This window comes from Anolis sagrei, chromosome 5 (assembly GCF_037176765.1).
Source record: "Anolis sagrei isolate rAnoSag1 chromosome 5, rAnoSag1.mat, whole genome shotgun sequence".
In the NCBI taxonomy this organism is placed as follows: domain Eukaryota; kingdom Metazoa; phylum Chordata; class Lepidosauria; order Squamata; family Dactyloidae; genus Anolis; species Anolis sagrei.
The window spans coordinates 98,091,631-98,118,601 of record NC_090025.1 but is presented as its reverse complement, the minus strand read 5'-3'; the positions used below and the strand labels follow the sequence as shown (position 1 = coordinate 98,118,601).

General features: G+C 40.7%; 1 protein-coding gene across 4 annotated transcripts in view; it reads right to left on the bottom strand.

Annotated features, from left to right (window-relative positions):
- Positions 1-26,971, bottom strand: part of MPPED1 (metallophosphoesterase domain containing 1) — a 124,477-nt gene that overhangs the window by 88,825 nt on the left and 8,681 nt on the right. For 2 of the 4 annotated variants that reach the window (XM_060778168.2, XM_060778170.2), the window contains exon 2: positions 2,534-2,818. In XM_060778168.2, the coding sequence (XP_060634151.1) occupies positions 2,534-2,685 (152 nt within the window). In that variant the 5' untranslated portion in view covers positions 2,686-2,818. The remainder of the gene's footprint in view (positions 1-2,533; positions 2,819-26,971) is intronic. The other 2 variants (XM_060778169.2, XM_060778171.2) reach the window with 1 other exon arrangement.

The following is a 26,971-nucleotide window of genomic DNA, read 5'->3' as shown; positions in this document are numbered from 1 at the left end:
CATGAGTGATGGTCACTTGTTGGAGTGATACGTGTATTCTGTTCAAATTTGGTGTCAATTCATCCAGTGGTTTTTGAATTATGTGAATCCCACAAACAAACATTACATTTTTATTTATATAGATGGTTTTCTGTGGGTGAGTAGATGGTGACTACTGGATGGCATATATTCTGTATCAGAAACTAGAGTAGATGTGGTCTATCCAATGCAATTTTCTGAATGAGCACCCCAAATAACCAAATCAAATCTAAAGTTGACCAAAAATGGATTCGTAACTCTTTTGGTACTAATATTGGAGTGGTCCCTGGTCAAGTGGTCCCTGATCAAAAAGAGGCTGGCAACCACTGAACTAGAACAAAGTAGCAGGCTTAAAGATATTATATGCAAATAGATAATTTAAACCAGAGGTCCACAAACTTTTTAAACAAAGGGCCAGGTTACAGTCCCTCAAACTGTTGAAGGACTGGATTATAATTTGATAAAAACATAAATGAATTCCTTTGCACACTGCACATATCTTATTTGTAGTGCAAAAATCACATATAAACAATATAGTAATTAAAATGAAGAACAATTTTAACAAGCTCTAGGCAAAACTACGGTGAGGTGGATCTGTAATTGGTTAAGTGGACGAACACAGAGAGTGCTCACTAATGCTTCCTCTTCATCTTGGAAAGAAGTGACAAGTGGAGTGCCGCAGGGTTCCTTCCTGGGCCCGGTCCTGTTCATCATCTTTATTAATGACTTAGATGAAGGGCTAGAAGGCATGATCATCAAGTTTGCAGACGACACCAAATTGGGAGGGATAGCCAATAGTTCAACAGGAGCAGAATTCAAAACGATCTTGACAGATTAGAGAGATGGGCCAAAACTAACAAAATGAAGTTCAACAGTGACAAATGCAAGATACTCCACTTTGGCAGAAAAAATGAAATGCAAAGATACAGAATGGGGGACGCCTGGCTCGAGAGCAGTACGTGTGAAAAAGATCTTGGAGTCCTCGTGGACAACAAGTTAAACATGAGCCAACAATGTGATGTGGCGGCAAAAAAAGCCAATGGGATTTTGGCCTGCATCAATAGGAGCATAGTGTCTAGATCTAAGGAAGTAATGCTACCCCTCTATTCTGCTTTGGTTAGACCACATCTGGAATATTGTGTCCAATTCTGGGCACCACAATTCAAGAGAGATATTGACAAGCTGGAATGTGTCCAGAGGAGGGCGACTAAAATGATCAAGGGTCTGGAGAACAAGCCCTATGAGGAGCGGCTTAGGGAACTGGGCATGTTTAGCCTGAAGAAGAGAAGGCTGAAAGGGGATATGATAGCCATGTATAAATATGTGAGAGGAAGCCACAGGGAGGAGGGAGCAAGCTTGTTTTCTGCTTCCTTGGAGACTAGGACGCGGAACAATGGCTTCAAACTACAAGAGAGGAGATTCCATCTGAACATTAGGAAGAACTTCCTGACTGTGAGAGCCGTTCAGCAGTGGAACTCTCTGCCCCGGAGTGTGGTGGAGGCTCCTTCTTTAGAAGCTTTTAAGCAGAGGTTGGATGGCCATCTGTCAGGGGTGATTTGAATGCAATATTCCTGCTTCTTGGCAGGGGGTTGGACTGGATGGCCCATGAGGTCTCTTCCAACTCTTTGATTCTATGATTCTATGAAATATAAACTTATTAGTATTTCAATGGGAAGTGTGGGCCTGCTTTTGGCTGATGAGATAGGGTTGTTGTTGTTGTTGTTGTTGTTGTGTGCTTTCAAATAGTTTCAAACTTAGTTTGACCCTGTGCGGGGGCCGGGTAAATGATCTTGGAGGGCCGTATCCAGCCCCCGTGCCTTAGTTTGACGACCCCTGATTTAAACACACTACTGTGTTTTGCTTTATCAAAATGAAGTTGTCCACTAACCTAATAAGGAAAATATTATTGTGGAATTTTCCGTTTCCTTAGCACATCTTTTACAGTAAATTATAATTCTTCGTTTAGCTATTAGTGCTTCCACTTTTGCAGTGATAATTCTCCATGTTGCATTAAAAATAAATCACCTCCAGAACAATAAACTTTACAGATGTTTTTGCTATGTGCAAACATCAAACAAACACATTAATTTAATTACACTCTAAGTGCCCTGTATCTTTCAAATACTGTCAGTATTAAAGCCAATCAGATGTGTGCCCGTTGTATTACATTAGTTGCTGCCAGTCTTTTATTTGTGAATCTCTAGCCAAACTATGGGGATCATTCCATTAAAGGTTTCATTTTAAAAACAACAATTCACATAAGGATGCTGTGAAGCTAATCATTTTTAGTACAATTCTGTCCATACTAAACATTTCTGTATTATTAGTTGACATTTTATTAAAAAGTAAGGCGCATCAGCACAGAATAACACCTTGCATCCCTTAATGAATATACCTGTTTCATCCAAATATTCTCTAGATACTCATTTTTGACTGGCCCATCAAATACCATACTGACATAGCAATAACCATTCAGAAAGCTGCGCTATAACAATAACAGAACTATTCTACTTACATTTGCACATGTGGGGGCTGGAAACGTCCCTGGTTAATGTTGTAGAACGTGAACGCCTGTGTTGGGTTGGAGCTGTACTCATCAACTTCAATTATGAGTCGACTGTGCTGATGCCTTCTAGCTGTCATAATGTGCGACTGGGCAAAAGCCATGCTTGCTTTGTGGGTGGTTATATGGCTTTTTCAGGGAAGCATATCCATTATCTTCCTATATTGGTTGGAAACATCCATGTTCTCTTCTCACTGCATTATGCACAAGCTCCCATTCTGAAAACCTGAAAGCAAACTTTTAAAAATGTAGCTTCTGTAAGTGTTTGACAGTCAACCTGCTTGGAATATACCTCACTTAATGTCAGAGAGAGATTTAGGAGAGGAAGATAAATACTAACAACTCAAGTATCTCATAATAAGCCTTTTCAGTTCAACTATCTAATGAATATAAACTTACCGTATATTCTGGGGTACTAGACGACTTTTAGGTGTGTAAAACTTTATAAAGTTTTGGGGGTCATCTAGTACCCTGGGTATAAAATTAAAATAATAATAAAATTACCGGTAGATCTTTTGGTGTGGAGGGCATTGGTCCACAGGCTCCCCTCCTCCTCCTCCGCCGCTCCCACCTCCACTGCCTTGGCTCATGGCAGCCTCCCGGCCAGGCTCCCCATCCTTCCTCTCTTCCTGGCTTTCCACACTGGTCAGGCCACTCTCCTTCCTCCTAGCCAGGACTCGTGAGAAGTGCCTCTTCACCTGCGAGACAACATTGTCTCGTGGGAGAAGAGGAGGTTCTCGGGAGTCCTGGCCAGGAAGAAGGAGAGTGGCCTGACCAGCGCAGAAAGCCCTTCTGCTCAGGCCGCTCTCCTTCTTTCTGTCCAGGACTCGTGAGAAGCGCCTCTTCTCCAGCAAGACAACATTTGTCTCGCAGGAGAAGATGAGGTTCTCACGAGTTCTGGCCAGGAAGAAGGAGAGTGGCTTGACCAGCGCGGAAAGCCCTTCTGCTCAGGCTGCTCTCCTTTCTAGCCAGAATTCTTGAGAAGCGCCTCTTCTCCAGTGAGACAACATTGTCTCGCGGGAGAAGAGGAGATTCTCGTGAGTCCTGGCCAGGAAGAAGGAGAGTGGCCTGACCAGCGTGGAAAGCCCTTCTGCTCAGGCCGCTCTCCTTCTTCCTGGCCAGGACTCATGAGAAGTGCCTCTTCTCCAGAGAGACAACATTATCTCGTGGGAGAAGAGGATGTTCTCGGGAGTCCTGGCCAGGAAGAAGGAGAGTGGCCTGACAAGCACGGAAATCCCTTTTTCTCAGGCCGCTCTCCTTTTTTCTGGCCAGGACTCATGAGAAGCGCCTCTTCTCCAGTGAGACAACATTGTCTCGTGGGAGAAAAAGAGATTCTCGTGAGTCCTGGCCAGGAAGAAGGAGAGTGGCCTGACCAGCGCGGAAAGCCCTTCTGCTCAGGTCGCTCTCTTTCTTCCTGGCCAGGCCTCGAGAGAAGTGCCTCTTCACCTGCGAGACAACATTGTCTCGCAGGAGAAGAGGCACTTCTCGCGAGGCTTGACGGGGCTGGGAGCCAGAGACGCCATGGCAGCAGGAAGAAGGAGAGCGGCCTGAGCAGCAGGGGAGGCCCTTCTGGAGGTGGCACAGGAAGCAGCCCAGAGGCCCAGGGGCAACCGCATGGCAGGCCTAGAGGACTGGAAATGCGGAGTCATCTTAAACGGTGAGTATATCCCCAACTCTATATTTTGTGTGCTAAAGGTGGGGGGTCGTCTTATAGCCCCAGTCGTGTAATACCCCGGAATATACGGTATATATTTTACTGGGTTAGCAAGGATGAAAACAAATTTATCAAAAGAACACATAGAACATGTCCCAACAGTTACGGTGTTTAATCATAAACCTACTGAACAATTCACTGATGCTTTAAAATTATATGCCACATTCTAATATTTTGGAAACATAATTATTAAATTGAAGTTCCCCATATTAGAGGATGTTTATATTATTGCTAAAATCAACGGCATGTCAGTGCATGAAGAGATTACAAGTGAGTATGTGTTCCAAAGAAATCAGTACAAGGTCTGTTTTGTCATGCAACTCAATGGCCTTCTCAAAATTGTGTATTACTTACAAGAATGCTGTAAGAGCTGAAGCTGAAAATGCTGCATTGAATACAGAAAACAAGTATCATAAATGTGTGCCCCTTTCAATTTTCCCCCATACAGAATGTATTCAAGCTAATACATTATTCAAAACTGAATGTATCATGTATAAATTATTCCAAATAATGCCCTCGCATTATATGCACCTATTCACAAACTGTTTCATATTCATTTTTGGTATCAACTTTTAAAATGTAGTTCCTCCATCTTCGTAAATCTCCACAGTTTATTCTGCAAGTTCCAAATTTATGTCAGTGTGGGAGCATTATGTACTTATTGCACTAGTAATTTTTGACAGCTTTCAAAAGATTAAACAAAGAGGGTTCATATGATCCAGGCGTATTTCATCTGTCAGCTAACCCATCCCAATATTGAGTTCATATTCACTTATTACATATTTATCAACTTGTAAAGTGTCTTTCTAGAATTGTTAAATTATACGGTACACTATCATCATGTCTTTAAAACACCATGAACAGGGAACACAATAATGGCTTTTTCTCAGGTGTACATGGGAACATTTATATCCCACATTTTGTACAATTCTCCAGGCTGCCACAAATTCTGCAATGTCAAAACTGGACAGTTGCCATCCTTTAAAAAAAGCTATCATCCACTTTCTACTTATTTAGCGATATTTTATTATAGGCACTTGAAATCAAAGGAAGTGGGCATGTGCACATTCATACATGCATGCTTTTAGAGGAATTTTTTTTACTACAGAAAACTGGGAAAACGTATTGACTCGATTATAAGCCAAGGGTGGGAAATGCAGCAGCTACTGATAAATTTTAAAATAAAAATACCCGTATATTCCGGCTTATAAGACAACTGGGCGTATAAGACGACCCCCAACTTTTCCAGCCGTATAAGACTACCCCTCTTCCAACACACACCAAATAAAAATTTTAAAAGCATCAGATTTGATTTCAATATGGTAATTTTCCTATTACTGTACCTCCATCTCTGCCTCTCAGATCTCGCACATGCACACCTGCACCACTTCACTGCAGTCTTCAGGAGAAAGATCTGAGAGGCAGAGGAGGAGGTACGGTAATAGGATACAAGGGTGGGCCAGACAAGTAAAAGAGGTGTGTTTTTCTGGGCCCAGGGTCATTCTATCTCTTTTTTCCATACCCCAGGCGCCCCGGATGCCTGCAGCTTGCTCTGCCCTTCACTTACACCTTCCCAGTGAGGCGGCCCTTCACCTCACCATCGGGACCACATTAAGTCCACGAATCCTGATGGATGGATTTTCCTCTACCGTACTTGTACAGTGTCGCCCTTAATGCTTTCATACAATTGCTGCATATGGCAGGGACGCGGCCACTGCCATATTTGAGCTCCCCCCACAATATGCAGCAACCACAGATTCTCCAATCCGGATTGAAAGTTTCAGCACCCGCTCTATAAGACGACTCCCAGTGTATAAGGGTACTCCCGCATATAAGACAACTCCCATGCATAAGGCTACTCCAGAGTATAAGACGACTCCCGTGTATAAGAGTACTCCCGCGTATAAGACGACTCCTGCATATAAGAGGACCCCTGACTTTTGACTTCTATGCCAGAATATATGGTAGATACCAATAAAATGACATTAATTGAGGCATCAGTAGGTTAAATATTTTTGAATATTTACATAAAACTGTAATTTAAGACTGTTGAAGTCTGATTAAATCATTATTCTAACCTTCCTGAATGTAAATGTGCTTATGTATCCTTCCAATAATCATGATCATTTATTTTAACTATACATTTTGGGGAAAATGCTGTGTGTATACGAATAAGGAAAAGTGGGGAAGACTGGCGCCAAGAGAGGAGGAGAGGAAGGTGCACACTGAGTGAGAGAGGAGAGGAAGGAGAGCTGGGTTGCTGTGTGGAGGGGTGAGGGTCCTGCAGAAAGGCATGAGGCTAAAAGAAGCCTTTGTTTTAGCCCCACACCTTCCCACCAGGACCCTCACCTGAGTCTAAGCCAAATGGGCTTTTTCAGCCTAAAAAAAAAGGCTGAAAAACTAGGCTTATACCCAAGTATATACGGTGAGTTAATTATTTAAGAACATCCAAATTTCGTATCGTAGAAATCTCTTCTGGCTGATTAGGAAGATTAAGACTAGAGGAAATGCATGATGGCTCAGTTATTAGCCCAGCAAATCTTCTTAATGTAGCAGGAGATAACTGAGGTTCTAGAAAAATGCCTCCAGAAAAGATAGCAATTGAAGAAGAATGGAAAGAAAAGCTGAGTCCTTCTCTGAAAAAGAATCAGGTGGGGTAAGCAATTTGTTTGCTTACCTGTCAAGCAGCCATAGGTCCTACAAAATATCAGTTCTATTAGTTTGCTCGCACAGCCCCCTATTGATCTTTCCTGGAGCTTGGTGGTGAATTGTGACCCTCAAGGGGAGGGGTTGAGTCCAACACTGATTTTATTCTGGTTTCATTGTATATTATAATTTGGGGTGATCCTTTAGTGTGTTTGGTTTTGTTCACACTGATACAGTTGAATGTTTTCCCAATTCCACTCAGTTTCTTCTCATTCCTTGGCTTTTTCTACCTCTTTATACTTCCCATTCTGCTCACTTCCATTCTCCTCTCCTCCTCCTCTGTTAGGGATTCCTCATCTCAGGAGGAGGAAGGGGAGCAAGGAAGTGCTCAGGAATTGGAGGGAGAAGAAGAATCAGACGATGAAGGTTTGAAAGTTTCTAGAGAGATGAAAAGAGACAGCACAGATGGCGTTCTGCTAGGATAGCTGCTAAAAATGCTGAGCTAATTGGGAGATGCCCTAGCACCTCCTGCGTGGGGAATTCAGGGCTATAAATCAGTAGCAGGAGTAGTCAGCTTTTTGCTGGTAACAACAACCCTGGTACCGGTGTTTTCACCCCTATGGAATCTGCTTTGTGTCTGCCGCTAAGAACTTAGTTCATTGTCCATTGTCTGATGGAAGACTGATGTTTCTTTTGGGACTTCGTAAGAGACTTTAATTTGTGTCTGGATTAAGACTTTCTTGTTTTCTTTTGCACTTTTCAATTGAATTTGCTTATCCTTTGTGTTTGCTGAAGTAAAGTATTTTACTTTTATTTTCAAAATTGTCTAAAGACTGTTTTTGAAGAGCAACTCAGGACATCCTCTTTAAACTTCCCATTCTGCATCACATTCTTTAGATAACTTATTAAAATTCAATCAATTCACTGAACTACATTGGGGGATCCAGATTGTTCAAGAGAACTTTAAAACATTTAAGAGCCATTTTGTAAAGGCTAAAAACAAAATGTCCCTGGAGTCAACACATTATTCTCTGTAAATTCCATGTTTACATCCTTTTACTTTAAAAAAAATAACAATAATCAACTAATTAAACAATTATTAAATTATTACTGTTAGTGGGAATAGATTATTTCTATTCTAATTTCTATCATTTAATGTCATTAAACTAATTTTCAGATGTAGCAGTAATAGTATATTACTGATTATTTTCGAATATAACATTTCAAGATCTAATCCAAATTAAGTCATATCTAGCCGAGACTTGCTATATGTTTTAATCAATTATGACTCAGTTAAGGCCCATTTATTTCAGTAGGTCTACTCCAAGAATAACTATGGTCCCATCTACACTGCCAAATAATGCAGGCTAAACTGCATTATAGGACCAGTGTAGACTCATATAATGCAGATTGAATTGCATTGAACTGGATTGTACGAATCTGCACATTCATATAATCAAAAGTTCAACCTTCATTATAATGGCAGTGTAGATGGGGCCTAAGTCTAAATTCAATATAATGAGCATTTTATAACATGGCACATTATTATTCTTTGTGTTTGCCTTTCAGCTCTTCCACAAACCTAAATCATTTTTAGTGCAACCTGCACATATTGACTTTGAAGTAAATCTCATAGTGTTCAGAAAGATTTGCATTCATTTAAATATGTACAGGAGTGCAGCCCTCCTTATGTTTCTTCTTGGAAACACAAATATTGGAAACTTGCAGTTATCAAACCGGAAAGGTTTTCATGACTGTATGACATTGTCAAAGCTACAGCTTCTGAAAGACACCAAATATCAATAGAACTAATATTACTGGAGTAATCACTGGATAACTGTTATGCATCTATCCAAAACATTGAACTAGTACAACAAAATGAAAGATGGGCATATAATTTTGAAGAAAATACAATCTTATTTGATTTGAAATAAGAATGTGAGAAATGTACCCATTATTTTACTAAGGGCCTCCGTTATAATAAATTCAGAGTGCACAATTTGTTAGCTATACTGAAAACATTAACTATAAGGCCACATCATTATCAGTTCGATATGCTGAAGATGATTATTACTTAAATTATGATTCATTTTTGCTGATGAACTAAATATGTAGCGCAAAACGCCTATTTTATCATCATTATTTAAAAGTCTACTATACATACAATACAGTTTTATCATCACAAAGAACATTTTACTGTCTACATGAGCAATCATACCTGCCACAGAAAAATATTTTTAAGCAGAAACAGGCTCAGAAATGGCTCCAGAGCATCTATGAATGAGAGTGGAAATGCAGAATGAACTGTATTGTTCTTATAATAAATATATTGCCTTCACTTGCACTTATGACCGTAATTCAAACTGCTGGATTTGACTTTTAGAGTTTTTTACATCTTAGGACTGATGAAGCTCTAGAAATACTCATATAATCCTGTTCAAAGAAGATAATCCGAGATCAGATACTGGGTTATATGACAGTGTACATCCAGCCAGGAAAACCTCTCTGGGGGACTTTGTGGCATGGAGAGTTGAAGTGGTCAAGATAAGAAAGTACAAGTACATACCATTAGCAGGATGTTTACAGCACTGTTTCCATTATACAGGTCTCTGTACATATCCATAGAATATACAACCTTGAATAAAATACAAATAATTCTCCATGTGTCCCATTGTCTTACCTGTGCTCTGATACAATCAGGACAAATAATGATGGGCTGGGGGAACATACTCATCATGGCTTCCAGCCCACAAGCTTTTTATATATTATATTTTTTTTAAAACAACAACAACCAGGCCAAAATATTATAATACTAATATTTGCTGAATGTACTGAACCATTTATGAGACGGAGACAACTCCTTCAGTCCTATACGGTTCTGGCCCAGCTTACTTGTCCGAACGCATCCACCCCTACATCCCATCTCGTAATCTAAGATCATCCAGGGAGGCCCTGCTCTTGCTCCCGTCAATAGCACAAATGCGGTTGGCGGGGATGAGAGACAGGAGGGCCTTCTCGGCGGTGGCCCCCTGCCTATGGAACATGCTTCCAAATGAAGTAAGATCTGCTCCCTCCCTCCTGGCTTTTAGAAAGAAATTAAAATCATGGTTTTGGGACCAGGCCTTCAGACAGTAGATGTATGTAGCATTTTAGAGGGACATTGACTGGAATGGCAATATGACTGAGGAGACTGTTTTATGGTTTAATGTTACTGATGTATTGCTTTAATTATGATTTATGTATAATTGTGGTTTTATTATTGTAATTTAGTATGTATTCGCATTTTATCGGTGTCCAATGTAAGGCATTGAATTTTGTCATTTATGTGTAAATTTTGTCATTTATGGGAAGTCTGACTTGGCCACGGTGGTACACCCTCTGGTCACATCCCGCCTCGACTACTGCAACGCTCTCTACGTGGGGCTGCCCTTGAAGACGGCCTGGAAGCTTCAGCTAGTCCAGCGCGCGGCAGCCATGTTACTAACAGGAGCGGGATGCAGGGAGCACACAACGCCCTTGTTGTTCCAGCTCCACTGGCTACCGATCTGCTACCGGGCCCAATTCAAGGTGCTGGTGTTGGCCTACAAAGCCCTAAACGGTTCCGGCCCAAAATACCTTTCGGACCGCATCTTGGCCTATGAGCCCACGAGGGCCTTGAGATCGTCTGGGGAGGCCCTTCTCTCGATCCCACCTGCCTCACAGGCACGTCTGGCGGGGACGAGAGAGAGGGCCTTCTCAGTGGTGGCCCCCCGGTTGTGGAACACTCTCCCTGTTGACATCAGACAGGCGCCCTCCCTTATGTCTTTCCGTAAGAGCCTAAAAACATGGCTATTTGAGAAGGCATTTAACTAAGTGCTACAATAATTTGGTAAAGACGACTGGAACGGAATATGGATTATGAGATTGGTTACGATTCTACTTGAGACGGAGCGGATTTTTTAGTGTAACTATATAACTGTTGTATTATGGATATGTTGTTTTTTGTTATTGCCTTTTGTAAATTGCCTTTTATATGTTGTACACCGCCGTGAGTCGCCCTAAAGGGCTGAGAACGGCGGTCAACAAATGCAGCTAATAATAATAAATAAACCACTTTGAGTCCCCTCAGGGGTGAGAAAAGGGGGATATAAATACTGTAAATAAACAAACAAACAAATAAATAAATATTCTGAAGACATTGTATATAAAGTACTCACTACAGCTGGGTCTACACTGCCATATAATCCAGTATTAGAACTGAAATATATTTATTATTTATTATTTATTTAGAACCTTTTTATATCCCATTCTCAACCTCTGTGTAGGGACTCAGAAGGAGTCAATGCAATACAATAAATATCATAAAACAACAATAAATAAGTTCTAAAATACATATAAAAAGCAATATATAAAGTTAAATACGTCATCCAACACAACCAATTGTTGTTATCCATTACTTCTTATTATATAAGCCTACACTGCTATATAGTTGAGTTCAAAGCAGATAATCTGGTATCAGGCTGGTCCTGAGGCCAATGGCGTAAGAATATATGGAGATGGATTACATTTGACCAAGGAATTTGACTCTTGATATAAATGCAGTGGATATGGAGGAAGACTGGGAAGCCAGAGTAGAAGTGAAAAGAACATATCCTCTGAGAAAACTTCTGCAGCAGTCTGCTCCTCTAGAGGAAAAAAGATGGGACTGTCACAGCTCAAGTACTCCATATTGGGCTAAAAAGAAACACTGAACATATGGTGACTATCCTGAAGCCTATTTAATAGTCTTGAATGAAGTGCTGAAAACTAGCTGTTTTATGTCTGACACTATAAAAGTTTCGATAGCACTGAGTGAGACCCTGAAAATAGAATTATGCAGCAGCACAATTAGATTACATGGTTTGAAAAAACAAATGGGTTTCTTAAATTTGGCAGTGTAGATGGGGCCTGATTTGGCTGAAATTGATTTTTTAAAGAACATTTATCTAAAGCCCAAAATACTTCAGTTTAGAAATCCATGTACATGTTTTGTTCATATTGTTGTTTGCTGAAGAAGAAAACTAAAAAAAAAGGAATCAATAATTTTATAGAACAACTAGATGTACGCGTTGCTGTAGCCAACGTTCCCTCCCTCTTTCTCTCCTATTTTCCCTCTTTCCTTCCTTTCCTCTTTTTCTTTCCCTATTTCTTTTCTTTCTTCCATCTCTACCTATTTCTTTCCTCCCTTTCTTTGCTCTTTGGTTACATCCTTCTTTCCTTCCCTATTTTTCGTTCCTTCTCTCCTTCCTTCCCTCTCTTTTTCCTTTCACTTTTTTATTTCCTTCTCTCCTTCTTTGCTTCTCTATCTTTCTTTCTTTCCCTCACTCCTTCTCTCCTTCCTTCCCTCTTTCCCTCCTTCTCTCACTACTTCTTGACTGTCCCATTTAATATTGTATTTATATCTTACATAGAAAGAAGGAAAGGAAGAAGGGACAGGAAGGAAGGAAAAAGTAAGGGAGGGAGGGAAGGAGGGAAGGAAGGAAAGGAAGGTGAATGAAGGAAGGAGGGAAAGGAAATAGGGGGATGAAGAAAGGAGGGAGGGAAGGAAATGAAGGGTAAGGAAATAAAGAAAGGGAAAGGAGGAGGAAAGGAAGGGAGGGAGGGAGGAAAAGAAGGAAAGGAAGAAGGAAGGAGGGACAGGAAGGAGGGAAAGAAGGAAAGGAAGGAGAGGGAAGGAAGAAAAGGAAAGAAAGGGAGGAAGGAAGGAGAGGGAGGAAAGAAGGGAAGGGAGTGAGGGAGAGAAGGAAGGTCCTTCACTCAAGCACCGTCAACTTTCCTCTCCTCCTTCTCTTCCTCCGCCTCCCCTTCTTCTTTGCCTGGGGGCTCCGCTGCTGCCGCTCATCCACCCCTTCCTCTTCCAACAAGAGGAGGAGGAGGAGGAAGAGGAGGAGGAGGAGGAGGAGGAGGAGACTGCCCTGCTGACATAGCAGGTAAAGAGAAGGGGCTCCATGTGGCAAGCCTCCACCTCCACTCCTATGGTGTCCGTCCTCCCTTGTGTGTGTGGCCGTGCACACGCACCTGGCATCTCATGCTTTAACGGCCGGCTGTTTCCCCGCGAGGAGGAGGCGGCGTGACCATGGGTCTCTTTCTGGGTATGCAGTTTCTCCTTTGTGGACATGCAGTTTAGAAATACTTTCTGCTTTTTGTTTTCATTGTTTTTCTGAGTGAAGGACATACATTGGGTTGATAGGTGTATCGTGTCCCAATTTGGTGTCAATTCCCCCAGTGGATTTTGAGTCCTATTAATTCCACAAACGTACATTACATTTTTATTTATATAGATTTCAAATCCGATTTGATTGTGCTGATTCTGGCACACAATGAGAAAAATATCAATATTCATTAAACAGCTAGATCTGGTTCATCTCCTGAGTGATGTTAGAAGTCCAATCAGGCCCGTAGCCAGGATTTTGTTTTGGGGGTGGGGGTGGGGGTGTGTGTGAATTTTTTTCAGGGGGGTTTCGGGGGGGCTGAGTTTCGGGGGGGGGGGGCTGAGTCTGAGTGAAAGAGGGTCTACCCTAGCAAACCTTTTGTATCATTACCCCAATACCCCCATGCATATGGGATATATTGAGTATGGTGATCAGATCATGATATGAATAAACATAACAGTTTAAGTAATGCACCAGTAAGGCCTTTTCGCGAACCACCATGAGAATTTCGGGGGGGGGGGGGGCTGAAGCCCCCCGAGCCCCCCCCCCCCCCCCCCCGGCTACATGCCTGAGTCCAATCTGTTTTAACACTAAAATGACCAAATTAGCATCCCATCTTTGATTAATTGAAAAAGAATCTAAAAATAATTCAGAATAATTGCTTGTTATACCTATGTTCTAATGAAGCCTTCATCTCTGAATATATATTTGAGATATATTAAACTATAATATACCTCTATGAGAAATGATTAAACGCAATCCTCCTCAGTAGAGATTTAAACAATAAAAGCGGAATACCTCAGAGAAGTGATGTCTTAAGCAATTTAAGTAAAAATCAATCCTGATGACAACAACAACAAATGTCAAGAGTTCCCATGTTTAATGAAACAAACTTTTTTTCCTGAGGATGATAACCTGTGGAATAACTATACCACAGGTATGGGATACAATTTCCTTTTTAAATGGAAGGAAATCTAAGAACCAAATAAATGAGTATCGCTCCTTAAGTATTACTGCAAAGATTTATGAGAATAAACAATATGTTCTATTTATTTATTTACTCACAATGAAGAATATGCTTGCTCTTAGAAATGGTGCTTAAAACGGTTACAGAAAATGTGTTGTAAAGAAATAACAGTTCAATCAAAGCAGAGGAAAAATAGAAAGTATATTTTCAAGAGCTAATCCGAGCACTATTTTCTGAACTTTGAATGCAAAGGACTGCAGATACAGATGCAAGACTTGGCTTGCATATATTATGAGACCTTTCACACTACTTCAAATATTTTTAAAGAATAATAATATGATATATCAATTTTATTTCGGAGGCATTTTGATTTATTCCAACTCTTATTTATTTATTTATTTATTTATTTAAAACTTTTATATCTCAATCTTCTCTACCTCCGTAGAGGGACTCAGCCGGCTGACAGCACGAATTCAATGCTAACAGTAAAAATCTAAAATATCATATATCAACAGTAAATTTTAAAATACATATAAAATAAATACATAAAAGCCGTTTGCCAAGATAGAAAACATGTCCAACTCAGTCCGTATAGTCAGTCCATGTATTGTGGTCAATAACTTTGGTCGGTTACCCGTCTCACCCATCATTCTGCAAAGGCCTCATTCCACAACCAGGTTTTCACTAATTTCCTAAAGGTCAGGAAGGAGGGGGCAAATCTAATTTCATTCGGGAGGGAATTCCATAGCTGGGGGGGGGGGGCACAGAAAAGGCCCTGTCTCTTGTCCCCACCAGACGCGACTTCTATTGACAGAGCGCCCTTCCACACAACCATATAACCCAGAATATCAAGACAGATAATCCACAATATCTGCTTTGAACTGGATTATCTGAGTCCACACTGCCATATAACCCAGTTCAATGTGGATTTATACAGATGTGTGGAAGGGGCCAGAAACCATAAGAAGACTCCTATTTTAATACAACCCCTTCTGTTTCTTCTAAGTAAATTATTGTTGAATGAGCATTTCTGCATATAGAGGTCAAAGGAAATACATTGGAATTCTCCATCTCTTCCTTGGAATGTGGATAACCACAGCCAGGACACAAAATGCAGTACATTTTGCAAGACAAGCCCTCATTTCAATGTCTAAGAAACACCAAAAACATCTGGCAAAAAAAAAGAAGACAGAACAAGGTTTAAAGAGTTCTGCTCTGACCTGTGACTGCTTTCCATATTAGAGTCTTAGAGCTTCTAAACACAAGTCATAAATGGAATTGTCCAGGAAAATAGCCTGGAAGAGGAATCAGTAAGAGAAAGGGGAATCATGGCATGACTTCTGGCATCAGAAAAGGGCCCATAGGTTAGTGGTAAAGCACATAATTTTGCTTGTCAGAAATCCACAAATCTTGGCATCTCCAAGTAGGACTGAGAAAACTATCTGAAACTTTAAGAAGCCCATTATGAGTCTGGGTTAGCAATATGGGTTTAGAGATACCAATGGTGTTACCACCATATATGGCAACTTCACCAAAAACATATCTCCCAAATGAATAGTGACTTTCCCAACCTAAAGTTTAAATAAAGTGCCATACACTAACAAAGTTGACTGGTAGTCACTGTTTATTTTATGAAGATTTTGTTCCATAAAATGATTTTTAAAAGAAAAGCAGAAAAAGAAATACATTGCACCTTACAATCTCTGGAGATGCCTGCCATAGATCTGGCCAAAATGTCAGGAGAGAATGCTTCTGGAACGGTCTACAACCTGGAAAACTCACAGCAATCCAGAAAAATGAATACATTGCACAGACTAAAATAATCTATATAAATAAAAATGTAATGTGTGTTTGTGGGATTAACATAACTCTAAAACCACTGGGCGAATTGACACCAAATTTGGCCACAAGGCACCTACTAACCTAAGGAGTGACCATCACTCAAAAAAATTGATTTTGTCATTTGGGAATTGTAGTTGCTGGGATTTATAGTTAACCTACAGTCAAAGAGCAGTCTGAACTCTACCAATGATGGAATTGAACCAAACATGGCACACAGAACTCCCATGACCAACAGAAAACACTAAAACGGTTTGGTGGGCATTGACCTTGAGTTTGAGAGTTGTAGTCCACCTACATCCAGAGAGCACTGTGGACTGAAAAAATGATGGATCTGGATCACACTTGGCGTGAATATTCCATATACCCAAATACACAGATGGAGTTTAGGGGAAACTGACCTTGACATTTGGGAGTTGTAGTTACTAGGATTTATAGTTCACCTACAATCAAAGAGCATTCTGAATCCCACCAATGAGAGAACTGGGGCAAACTTCCCACACAGAACCACCATACTTAAGGCCATGCAGTCCAACTACCTTCACCAGGGCAAGAAACATAATCAAAGCCCTCCTGACAAAGAGCCATCCAGCCATAGATATAGATAGATCAATATAATTCACGCACACAGAAATATAGTATTATAGATTTGAAAGGGTCCCCTAAAGCAGGACAATTATATGTCGCATGTTCCAGATTACGCAAACCAGACAATCACATCAACACTGACATAGAAACAACAAGGAATACTGTTTGCCCACAAGAATAAAGGAATTACATATATGAGAAACCATTACTTTATTTTCCAGATCACCAGATTGAGCCACAGCAATGCGTGGCAGGGGATGGCTAGTATGAAATAAATATAGTGGATTTATCAAAAGGCGTAATAAATTGTGGGATTAATATAACTCAAAAACCACCGGACGAATTGACACCAAATTTGGACACAATACACCTATCAGGTCAATGAGTGTTCATCACTCATAAAAACACTGAAAAACACAGCAGAAGAAACTTAAAAAGCAAAAAAACCAAAAATTACATTACAACACATGCGCAAAACTACACATGTATACACTAGCACACATATACACACACAAAACACATATACACAGACTGGGCCCAGCAACGTATTGCAGGGGATAGCTAGTAAATAATAAATCATTTCAGTAAAGTTATTAAACCATCGCAAAACGTTGAAGCAATTAGATAATTTCTCATATCCCATGAAAAGTATACATAACAATATAAAATAATTGATACGTTGGGGGAAGGGGTTGTTGCTGTTTTTCCCACATAGCAGGTGACCCAATAAATACTAAAATCTATCTATCATCTATCTATCTATCTATCTATCTATCTATCTATCTATCTAAATGCTCTGTGCATAATGAGTACCTTAAAAACAAAAGAACCAATGAATGAAATCACACCAAATTTGGCAACAAAATGTCTCACAACACAAGGAGTGACCATCACTCAAAAAATTATGATTTTGTCATTTGAGAGTTGTAGTTGCTGGGATTTATAGTTCACCTACAAGAGCAATCTGAACTCAATCAATGATGGAATTGAACCAAACTTGGCACACAGAACTTCCATGACCAACAGAAAATACTGGAAGGGTTTGGTAGGCATTGACCTTGAGTTTGGGAGTTGTACTTCACCTACATCCAGAGAGCACTGTGGACTCAAACAATGATGGATCTAGACCAAACTTGGCACAACCACTCAATACGCCCAAATATGAACACAGATGGAGTTTGGGGGAAATAGATCTTGACATTTGGGAATTGTAGTCACTGAGATTCACAGTTCACCTACAATCAAAGAGCATTCTGAACCCCACGGACAACAGAATCGGGGCAAACTTCCTACACAGAACACCCACAACCAACAGAAAATACTTAAGGCCATCCAATCCAACTCCCTGCACCAGGGCAAGAAAACGTAATCAAAGTCCTCCTGACAAAGAGCCATCCAGCCATAGATAGATAGATAGATAGATTGATAGAGATAGATAGATAGATAGATTTGATTCACACAGAGAGAGATATAGTATCATAGATTTGAAAGGGACCCTTAAAGAAGGACAATGATATGTTGCATGTTCCAGGGTGGGCAAACCAGACGCTCTCCATATCAACACTGACAAAGAAACAGCAAGAAATACTGTTTACGCACAAGCATAAAGACATGACATATATTAGAAATCAACACTTTCTCGTTACTTTATTTTCCAGATCAACAGACTGGGCCACAGCAACATGTGGCAGAGGACAGCTAGTAAAAAATTAAAAATTAAAAAATTAAAAATTTAAAAAGTCTGAATAATTTCATCCACCATGCATCTCCTGAGTTACTGGTAGATTGGACAGGTTTCAACCTGCCTATTTCTAAATCACTTGTGTGGCTATTTAGTCACACAGTGCAGTGGTTTTCTTGCATGATTCCTGTGCATAACAATCTCTGAACTACAGCAAATGAATATTAAGCGTCTCTACAATATTAAATGTCTCTACAACCAAAATGGGACCTTTTCACCTCACTCTTATGAATGCTACTCTTATTCCCTTACCTGAGAGATCACTTGCCACCTATTATGAAATGCCTTTTTATCAGCCCATTGCTTGCACAATTCCAGTCACTTCTTGATGCAGACAGCAACCACAATTGTTCAAGGCCAGCCATGCAAACACATTTTTCTGCTGAAGTAGAACAACAAACAGTGCCACTCGCTCAATTCAAGGTGCATGCTGCCCAAGGCCAGGGAAATTGTTTTATCAAAAGGTGGGAAACCTCATAAGCCTTTTTTTCATCTCTACAAACAAAAAAATTTAACAATATTACGGTAGATTATGTACAATGTATCATACCCTCCATAACTGCAATCCTAGACCACTTCCACACAGCTGAATAAAATCCCAGATTATCTGCTTTGAACTGGAATATATGAAGGCAAGGAGGGAAGTTGAAGCCCTGATTTCCCCCGGGAGTGAGTTCCACAGATGAGGGGCCACCACTGAGAAGGCCCTGCTCCTCGTCCCCACCAGCCTCACTTGTGATAGCGGTGGGGTCGTGAGCAGGGCCTCCCCAGATGATCTCAGATTCCGAGATGGGACGTAGAGGGAGATACGTTCGGACAGATACGCTGGACCGGAACCGTAAAAGGTTTTGTAGGTCAAAACCAGCACCTTGAATTGTGCTCGGAACTGAATCGGCAGCCAGTGGAGCTGACATAACAGGGGGGTAGTGTGTTCCCTGTATGTCGCTCCAGTAAGCAGTCTAGCTGCCGCTCGTTGGACTAGTTGGAGTTTCCGAACATTCTTCAAGTTTTCAGAATTTGGGATTATTGCTTCTACAGTCTGAAAAATCTATGTTAAGTATTCCTACCTTCTAATCAACAACATTCCAAAATGTATGTGACAACATAATTGCCAAACATACAGGACTACGAAGTGTGACATCAATTGTTATATGCTTAAAAGTCATTTCAAAGTAATTGTTGTTCATTCGTGCAGTTGCTTCCAACTCTTCGTGACCTCATGGACCAGCCCACGCCAGAGCTCCCTGTCGACAGTCACCACTCCCAGCTGTTTCAAGGTCAAGTCAGTCACTTCAAGGATACCATCCATCCATCTTGCCTTTGGTCGGCCCCTCTTCATTTTTCCTTTGATTTTCCCAAGCATTATTGTCTTCACTAAGTGTTCCTGTCTTCTCATGATGTGGCCAAAGTACTTCATCTTTGCTTCTAATATTCTTCCTTCCAATGAGCAGTTGGGCTTTATTTCCTTTTTTAAAAATTATTTTTATTGAATTTTTTAAACTATAAAAATAAAAGTAAAAATTACGTAGTTACAAGGAAAGAGTGGGAACAATGTGTTATAGAAAGTGGAAAGTGAGGAGTGGGAGGGGAGAGTGGCGGGGAGAGAAAGAAAAAAAGGAGAGAAAAGAAAGGAAAGGAAAAAAGAAAAGAGCAGGGGGAAAGATGTGGGGGGTGGTATGCTTCCAGAACCTCCAGGGTAGCAACTTTCCTTCTTTATCTGTAGACTGTGTGTCCTTTCCTATTTCTTGTCCTTAAGTCTTCGTTCTGTTGTCCGGTTGTTCATCCCTTCTGTTATGTCTTGGGGATTCCACATTTTTCCATCTCTAGATTTGTCCCAATTCATTGTGATGTTTTTAGTAGTTCTTGAAGATATTTTTTGGGTAAGTATGTCCATATTCATGATATCTAGAGATTTTAAAATCCATTGTTCTGATGTTGGGATTTCTAGAGATTTCCAAACTTGGGATAGCTTTATTCTGGCAGCTGATCTTGTTTGTATTATTGTCCATGTCAAAATTGGTGATGCCTAATCAAAAGTACTCAGGTTTGAAATCAAATTTTATTTGCAGGATTTGTTCTAAATTTTTTTGTAAATCTGATACCAGAAGGTTTTAATTTTTCTACATTTCCACCACATGTGGATGAAGTCACCTGTATGTTTTCCACATTTCCCATCAGTTCTTCTTTTGTTGAATCTTGATATTTGTTCTGGTGTTAGGTACCATCTATAGAAGAACTTGTACCAGTTTTCTTTAAATTCTGTTGAGCAGTCGGGCTTTATTTCCTGAAGTATGGACTGGTTGGATTTTCTTGCGGTCCAAGGCATTCTCAGAACTTTCCTCCAACACCACAGTTAATAATAATAATAACACTTTATTTATATTTCACCCTTCTCACCCCAAAGGCGACTCCGGGCACATACACAGCAAAAATTCAATGCCGCTTTGTATAGACAATACACAGACAGAATAGAAAGAGGTGCCATGGAAGGTTGGGCTTGAGTCTAGGGGGTGATGTTGCTCCATCCTCTATGACGAAGAGCCATCACGACTTCCTCCTTCCTTTTGGTCGCCCAGCATTCTCTGATCTTCCTTCTTTATGGCGTCGTAAAACACCTCCCCCCCCCCCCCCCGTACCTAATTTCTCTAATCACAGCTAAAGCTGTTTTCAAATTGCTTAAGTAAACAATGAGCTTGGGCTGACAGTTGACCGCTCACGCCAACCCCGGGGCTTCGAACTTGCAACCTTTTGGTTGATTTATTTATTTGTCATGTCATCATCAACCATACCATTGTATTACATTTCTAACAGAACAAAACAAACACACAGATTTAAAAAAAAACACAGATTTTGCAAACTTGGTAGTTGGTTAAATGTCCTTTGACCAGTATCTGGCCACTTGGAGTGCCTCTGGTGATGCCGCAAGAAGGTCCTCCATTGTGCATGTGGCAGGGCGCAGGTTGCATTGCAGCAGGTGGTCAGTGGTTTGTTCTTCTCCCCACTCACATGCCATGGATTCCACTTCTTAAGATTGGCTCTGCATCTCGTGGTGCCAAAGCGCAGTCTGTTCAGCCCCATTTCTTAAGATTGGCTCTGCATCTCGTGGTGCCAAAGCGCAGTCTGTTCAGCACCTTCCAAGTCACCCAGTCTTCTGTGTGCCCAGGGGGGAGTCTCTCATCTGGTATCACCCATGGATTGAGGTGCTGGGTTTGGGCCTGCCACTTTTGGACTCTTGCTTGCTGAGGTGTTCCAGCGAGTGTCTCTGTAGATCTAAGAAAACTATGTCTTGATTTAAGTCGTTGACGTGCTGGCTGATACCCAAACAGGAGATGAGCTAGAGATGTCACTGCCTTGGTCCTTTCACTATTGGCTGCTACTTCACGGCGGATGTCAGGTGGTGCAATATCGGCTAAGCAGTGTAATTTCTCCAGTGGTGTAGGGCGCATACACCCTGTGATAATGTGGCATGTCTCATTAAGAGCCACATCTACTGTTTTAGTGTGGTGAGATGTGTTTCACACCGGGCATGCATACTCAGCAGCAGAGTAGCATAGCGCAAGGGCAGATGTCTTCACTGTGTCTGCTTGTGATCCCTAGGTTGTGCCAGTCAGCTTTCATATGATGTTGTTTCTAGCGCCCACTTTTTGCTTGATGTTCAGGCAGTGATTCTTGTAGGTCAGAGCACAGTCCAAAGTGACTCCCAGGTATTTGGGTGTGTTGCAATGCTCCAGTGGGATTCCTTCCCAGGTAATCCTCAGAGCTCGGGATGCTTGTCTGTTCTTAAGGTGAAAGGCGCATGTCTGTGTTTTAGATGGATTGATTGGTCTTATAATTTCTGATGATTTACCAGCTGTGCTAAACCTCCAGCCCCAGTTCAAAAGTAATGGCAAACACAAATCCAACTTATGGCAACACAACATTTACACTGTTCTGTTCTGAAAAAGCAAATCTAGAAATGTTGATCCCGAAAGATCAACACACTAACGAGATATATGTTTCATCTGGACAATCACATTCTGCATATCACCTGTGCTTGAAGAAGGCCACGAGGTCTGAGTTCACTGTTGTTGTTGTGACCATCAAGTTGTTTCAGACTTATGGCAATCCTAAGGTGAACCTATCATGGGTTTTTTTTTTTGGCATGACTTGTTCAGAGGGGGGTTGCCTTTGCCTCCTCTGAGGATAAGAGAGTGTGGCTTTCCCAAGGGGACCCAACAGGTTTCCATGACCGAGTGGGAATTCCAACCATGGTCTCCAAAGCCTTTGTCCAATGCTCAAACCAGTATACCATGTTGGCTCCTGTGCTGTGCATAAATACTAGCAGAATTGGCAGGGTGCAAAATAACTTAAAGCCATAACAGTAGAAGTTGAAAATGTAAAGGAATAAACCTTTTACCATAAATTATAATTTTAAGTTGAAACTGTGTATAGCACCGAAACATGCACTTACAAGCCAATCCATCAAAATTTGACTGCATTATATTTGCCATTACTGTCGATCGAAGTTAAACAAGCAAGCTGAAAGGAGAACCAAATCCCTTAGGACATTTAAGCTGCAAGTAAAGAATCGTTTACGTTTTCTCCCTTCCCCTTCCCATCCCATACATTCTTCAACTATAGCATTATTATGAATTCCTTTTTGAACTTTAGGAACATAGTCATGTTTATAACAATAGCTATGCATGGAACATGTTTAAATGATTATAACGTTTATCAGCATCACCAAATTTGTAAGATGCATGACTGAACACATATGCTTAAGGAGGAAAACTCCCTGAGTGACTTGTATTCATGTTTGCAAGGAGGAATAAGAATGCCTGCAATAAACTGAAATCAAACTGTGAATGCATCCAGTTGTATATCTGTTAAAATTTGTTGGACAGTGGCCAAATATCACCAAGGCCCCTTCCACACGACTGTATAAAATCCACATTTAACTGTTCACTTTATTTGGCCTACCCTTTGTGTCTGGTTTTATTATGCTGTTTTATATTGTTGATTTTGTTATTTCATATTTTGTTATTATGTTATTTTGTTACTGTGTGTTTATTATGCTGTATTATTTTGGGCTTGGCCTCATGTTAACCGTCCCGAGTTCCCTTTGGGGAGATGGTGGTGGGTTTAAATAAAGTGTATTATTATTATTACTAGCTGTACCCACTAGGGCTGGGCAACCACGGAAAAATTTGTTTCTAAACTCGATTCGTTTTTGGGGGTTTTTTGCGTTTCGATATTTAAATGAATTCCGAAATTTTCTTTAAAAAAGTTCGATATTTACGAAATTTCGTAAATTACGAAATGATTTCAAAACGAATACGAATCGATTCGTTAATGGCGGACGCGATCGCGCAATACGCTAAAAAACCTCCATATGGGACAGGGGGAACTTTTGAAGCTTCCCTCTCCCTCTGTTGTTGACTGTTGGTGTGATATTTATATTTTTTTTTCACTAATTAAACAAACAACAGCTGTAAAACTTGCCCCAGACATGCGGAAATAATAACGAAACGATTTCGAAACGATTTCGAAATGAATACGAAACTAATACGAAGCAATTACGAAACGAATTGAAAAATTCGTTTCGTTTTTCAGATGCTCCTGAATGGTTCAAAATCGCTTCATTATAAAAAAAAATAACGAATTTTTAACGAATTACGAAATTACGAAACGAAACCGCCCAGCCCTAGTACCCACCATGCGTTACTGTGGCCAACCTTCCCTCTTTCTCTCCTTCTTTCCCTCCTTCCTTCACTCCCTCTTTCCTTCCTTCCTTCTCGTTTTTCCTTCTCTTCTTCCTTCCTTCTCTATCTCTTTCCTTCCTTCCCCCTTTTTCTTTCTCTTCTGCTGCATTAAAAGCTATAATCAGGGATAAGCAAAGTTGAAAATATTTTGAGGCCCCCTTCTATACAGCTGTATAAAATCCAGATTATCTGCTCTGAACTGGATTATTTGGCAGTGTAGACTCAGATAATCACGTTCAAAGCAGATAATGTGGATTATTTGCCTTGATATTTTGGATTATCTGCATTGGGGGGAACCTCAATTCTTTCATAGCCATGAAGCTGTGGATAATGGAACTGGGTCAGAGCCAACCTCCCCAGTGCATCTAAGCACCACCCAGCATTCAACCTGGCTTCAGGGCTCCATGTATAATCACATCCACATTGAAATTACTTCCTCCACTGCTGGATGCATCCTTTTTTAAGTGGTCAGTGTAGTCCCCTGTCTGGCAACAAATTATTCTTCCATATTGGTGAAGAAGTTGAAGTTCTAATTTGTACTTGGACGTGAGAGCACTTGGAGCCCCATAAAAGTTGCTAAGTTTTGTTAAGCAGCAGTTTAGTACACAGAACACAGAAATCATCATCAGCTATTGAAGTGGGTAGAACTTTCTTCATTATGTGGAAACTACAGTTTGATAAAAAGTCAGCCACTGGAAAATTCCATCTGTAGACTAATATATTTGAGAGAGAGATAAGAAAGATGTTGCATGGAGGCTTGGCTTGTCCCCTTTCAATTTACAGACCATTGGCTCACTCCACTGATGGGGATCCAAAACAAGCCTTTGCATCTGAACCTTAGGGCCCTTCCAGACAGGCCCTATATCCCAGGATCTGATCTCAGGTTTTCTGCATGAAACTGGATTATGTGAGTCCCCACTGCCAGATAATCTGGGATAAACAGAAAACCTGGGATCAGATCCTGGGATATAGGGGCTGTCTAGAAGGGCACTAAAACAGTGCCAGTCACTTGATTGGAGGGAGGGTACTCCATCTTTCTCATTGTTAATTGTAAAATTTTTGTGGTAATAAAAATTTAAGGCAGCTATTTTATCTACAGCTAACTTCACATTGAAATTATTTGACCACACAAATGGAAAAATGAAATTTTTGAATAAAGGAAATATCCAAACAATTGTGGGTTTTTGGAACTGCACCTCCACTTCCCTCTTTGCTGCCCTACCAGTCTTCTGATCCATTTTCATTCCACAGTTCCCCATAATCCCAGACTCTTTGGACTTTAAAACAAGTTTGGGCAGACTTCAATTGTAAAGAATCTAATTTATTTTTAATCCGAACTCCCATAAACTGGAGGTTAGTGCAACAGGTACACCTCTAATCAAAGAATTTTACTCTTAAAGAGTTTGTTCTGAGTACCAGAACTGACACATTCATGAATGATTTTTCTGTGAGAGGAATATGGGCTGCTACCCATACTCCCCTAACAGAAAAAATATTCATGGACACTCAAGATTTCTTTGTTTCAAAATGTATTGTTGGGTTGGGAAACATTTTAACAACTGGAAGACAGAAATCCTTGCCGATTTGTTGATCCCAATCTAACTATTTCCAAGAGACTTGTAGGTAGATCCTACTCTGCTTATGCTTCAAATCTGTAAACCCCTTTTACAAACTTGAGGCATACATCTGCTCCGTCCTTCTGTCTTCAGTCTTTGATCCTATGCAACCTCAGTCCCTCCTACTGTCATGAGGACGTCCTCCACAATGCACTGCCTTACTCTACCAATAGAAATGAACAAACATCAACAGATCTTTAATCCTTGACATCTATCCTCCAAAAATGTCTCATCCAAGTGTTCTAGTGCATTATTTTTTGATTGTTTAGAAAGCATTTGAAATGTCTAAACTACCATATATTCTGGTGTATAAAACTACTTTTTAACCCAATAAAATATTCTCGAAAGTCAGGGGTCGTCTTATACGCGGGGTCGTCTTATACGCGGGGTCATGTTATACGCAGGGTCGTTTTATACGCGGGGTCATTTTATATGCGGGATCGTCTTATACGCGGGAATAGTCTTATACACCGAAGTCGTCTTATACACCGGAGTCGTCTCATAGAGCGGGTGCTGAAACTTCCAATCGGACTTGAGAATCTGTGGTTGCCACATATTGTGGGGGAAGCTCAAAAATGGCAATGGCCGTGTCCCTGCCATATGCAGTGACTATATGAAAGCATTAAGGGCGACACTGTACAAGTACGGTAGAAGAAAATCCATCCATCAGGATTCGTGGACTTAATGCAGTCCCAATGGTGAGTTGAAGGGGCACCTCACTGGGAAGGTGTACGTGAAGGGCGGAGCAAGCTGCAGGCGTCCGGGGTGCTTGGGGTATGAAAAAAAGAGATAGAGTGGCTCTGGGCACAGACAAACACACGTCTTTTACCTGTCTGGCCCACCCTTGTATCCTATTGCCATACCTCCTCCTCTGCCTCTCAGATCTCGTTCCTGAAGAATGCAATGAAGTGGTGCAGGTGCGCATGTGCGAGATCTGAGAGGCAGAGAAGGAGGTACAGTCATAGGAAAATTACCATACTGAAATCAAATCTGATGCTTTTAAAAATTTTATTTGGTGTGCATTGGAAGAGGGGTAGTCTTATACGACAAATATATTCCAAACTCTATATTTTAACTGGAAAAGTTTGGGGTCGTCTTATACGCCCAGTCATCTTATATGCCGGAATATATGGTAAATCTACCTCCCTGTATTTTAATACCAGGAGTTCAAAAGTTGCCAAGCATTACATAACCTCTTCATTGTTTCCCCCATAAGAAAAAGATGAAAGAAGGGGAGGACTCGCTAACTAGGGATTGGTACTGTAATACATAAATTTAAATTGCCATACATCATTAATGCAGCAATAATGCCGAAACAAGTCTGAAGAGATACCAAGCGGTCTAATTTGTATACATATCACCTTTTTT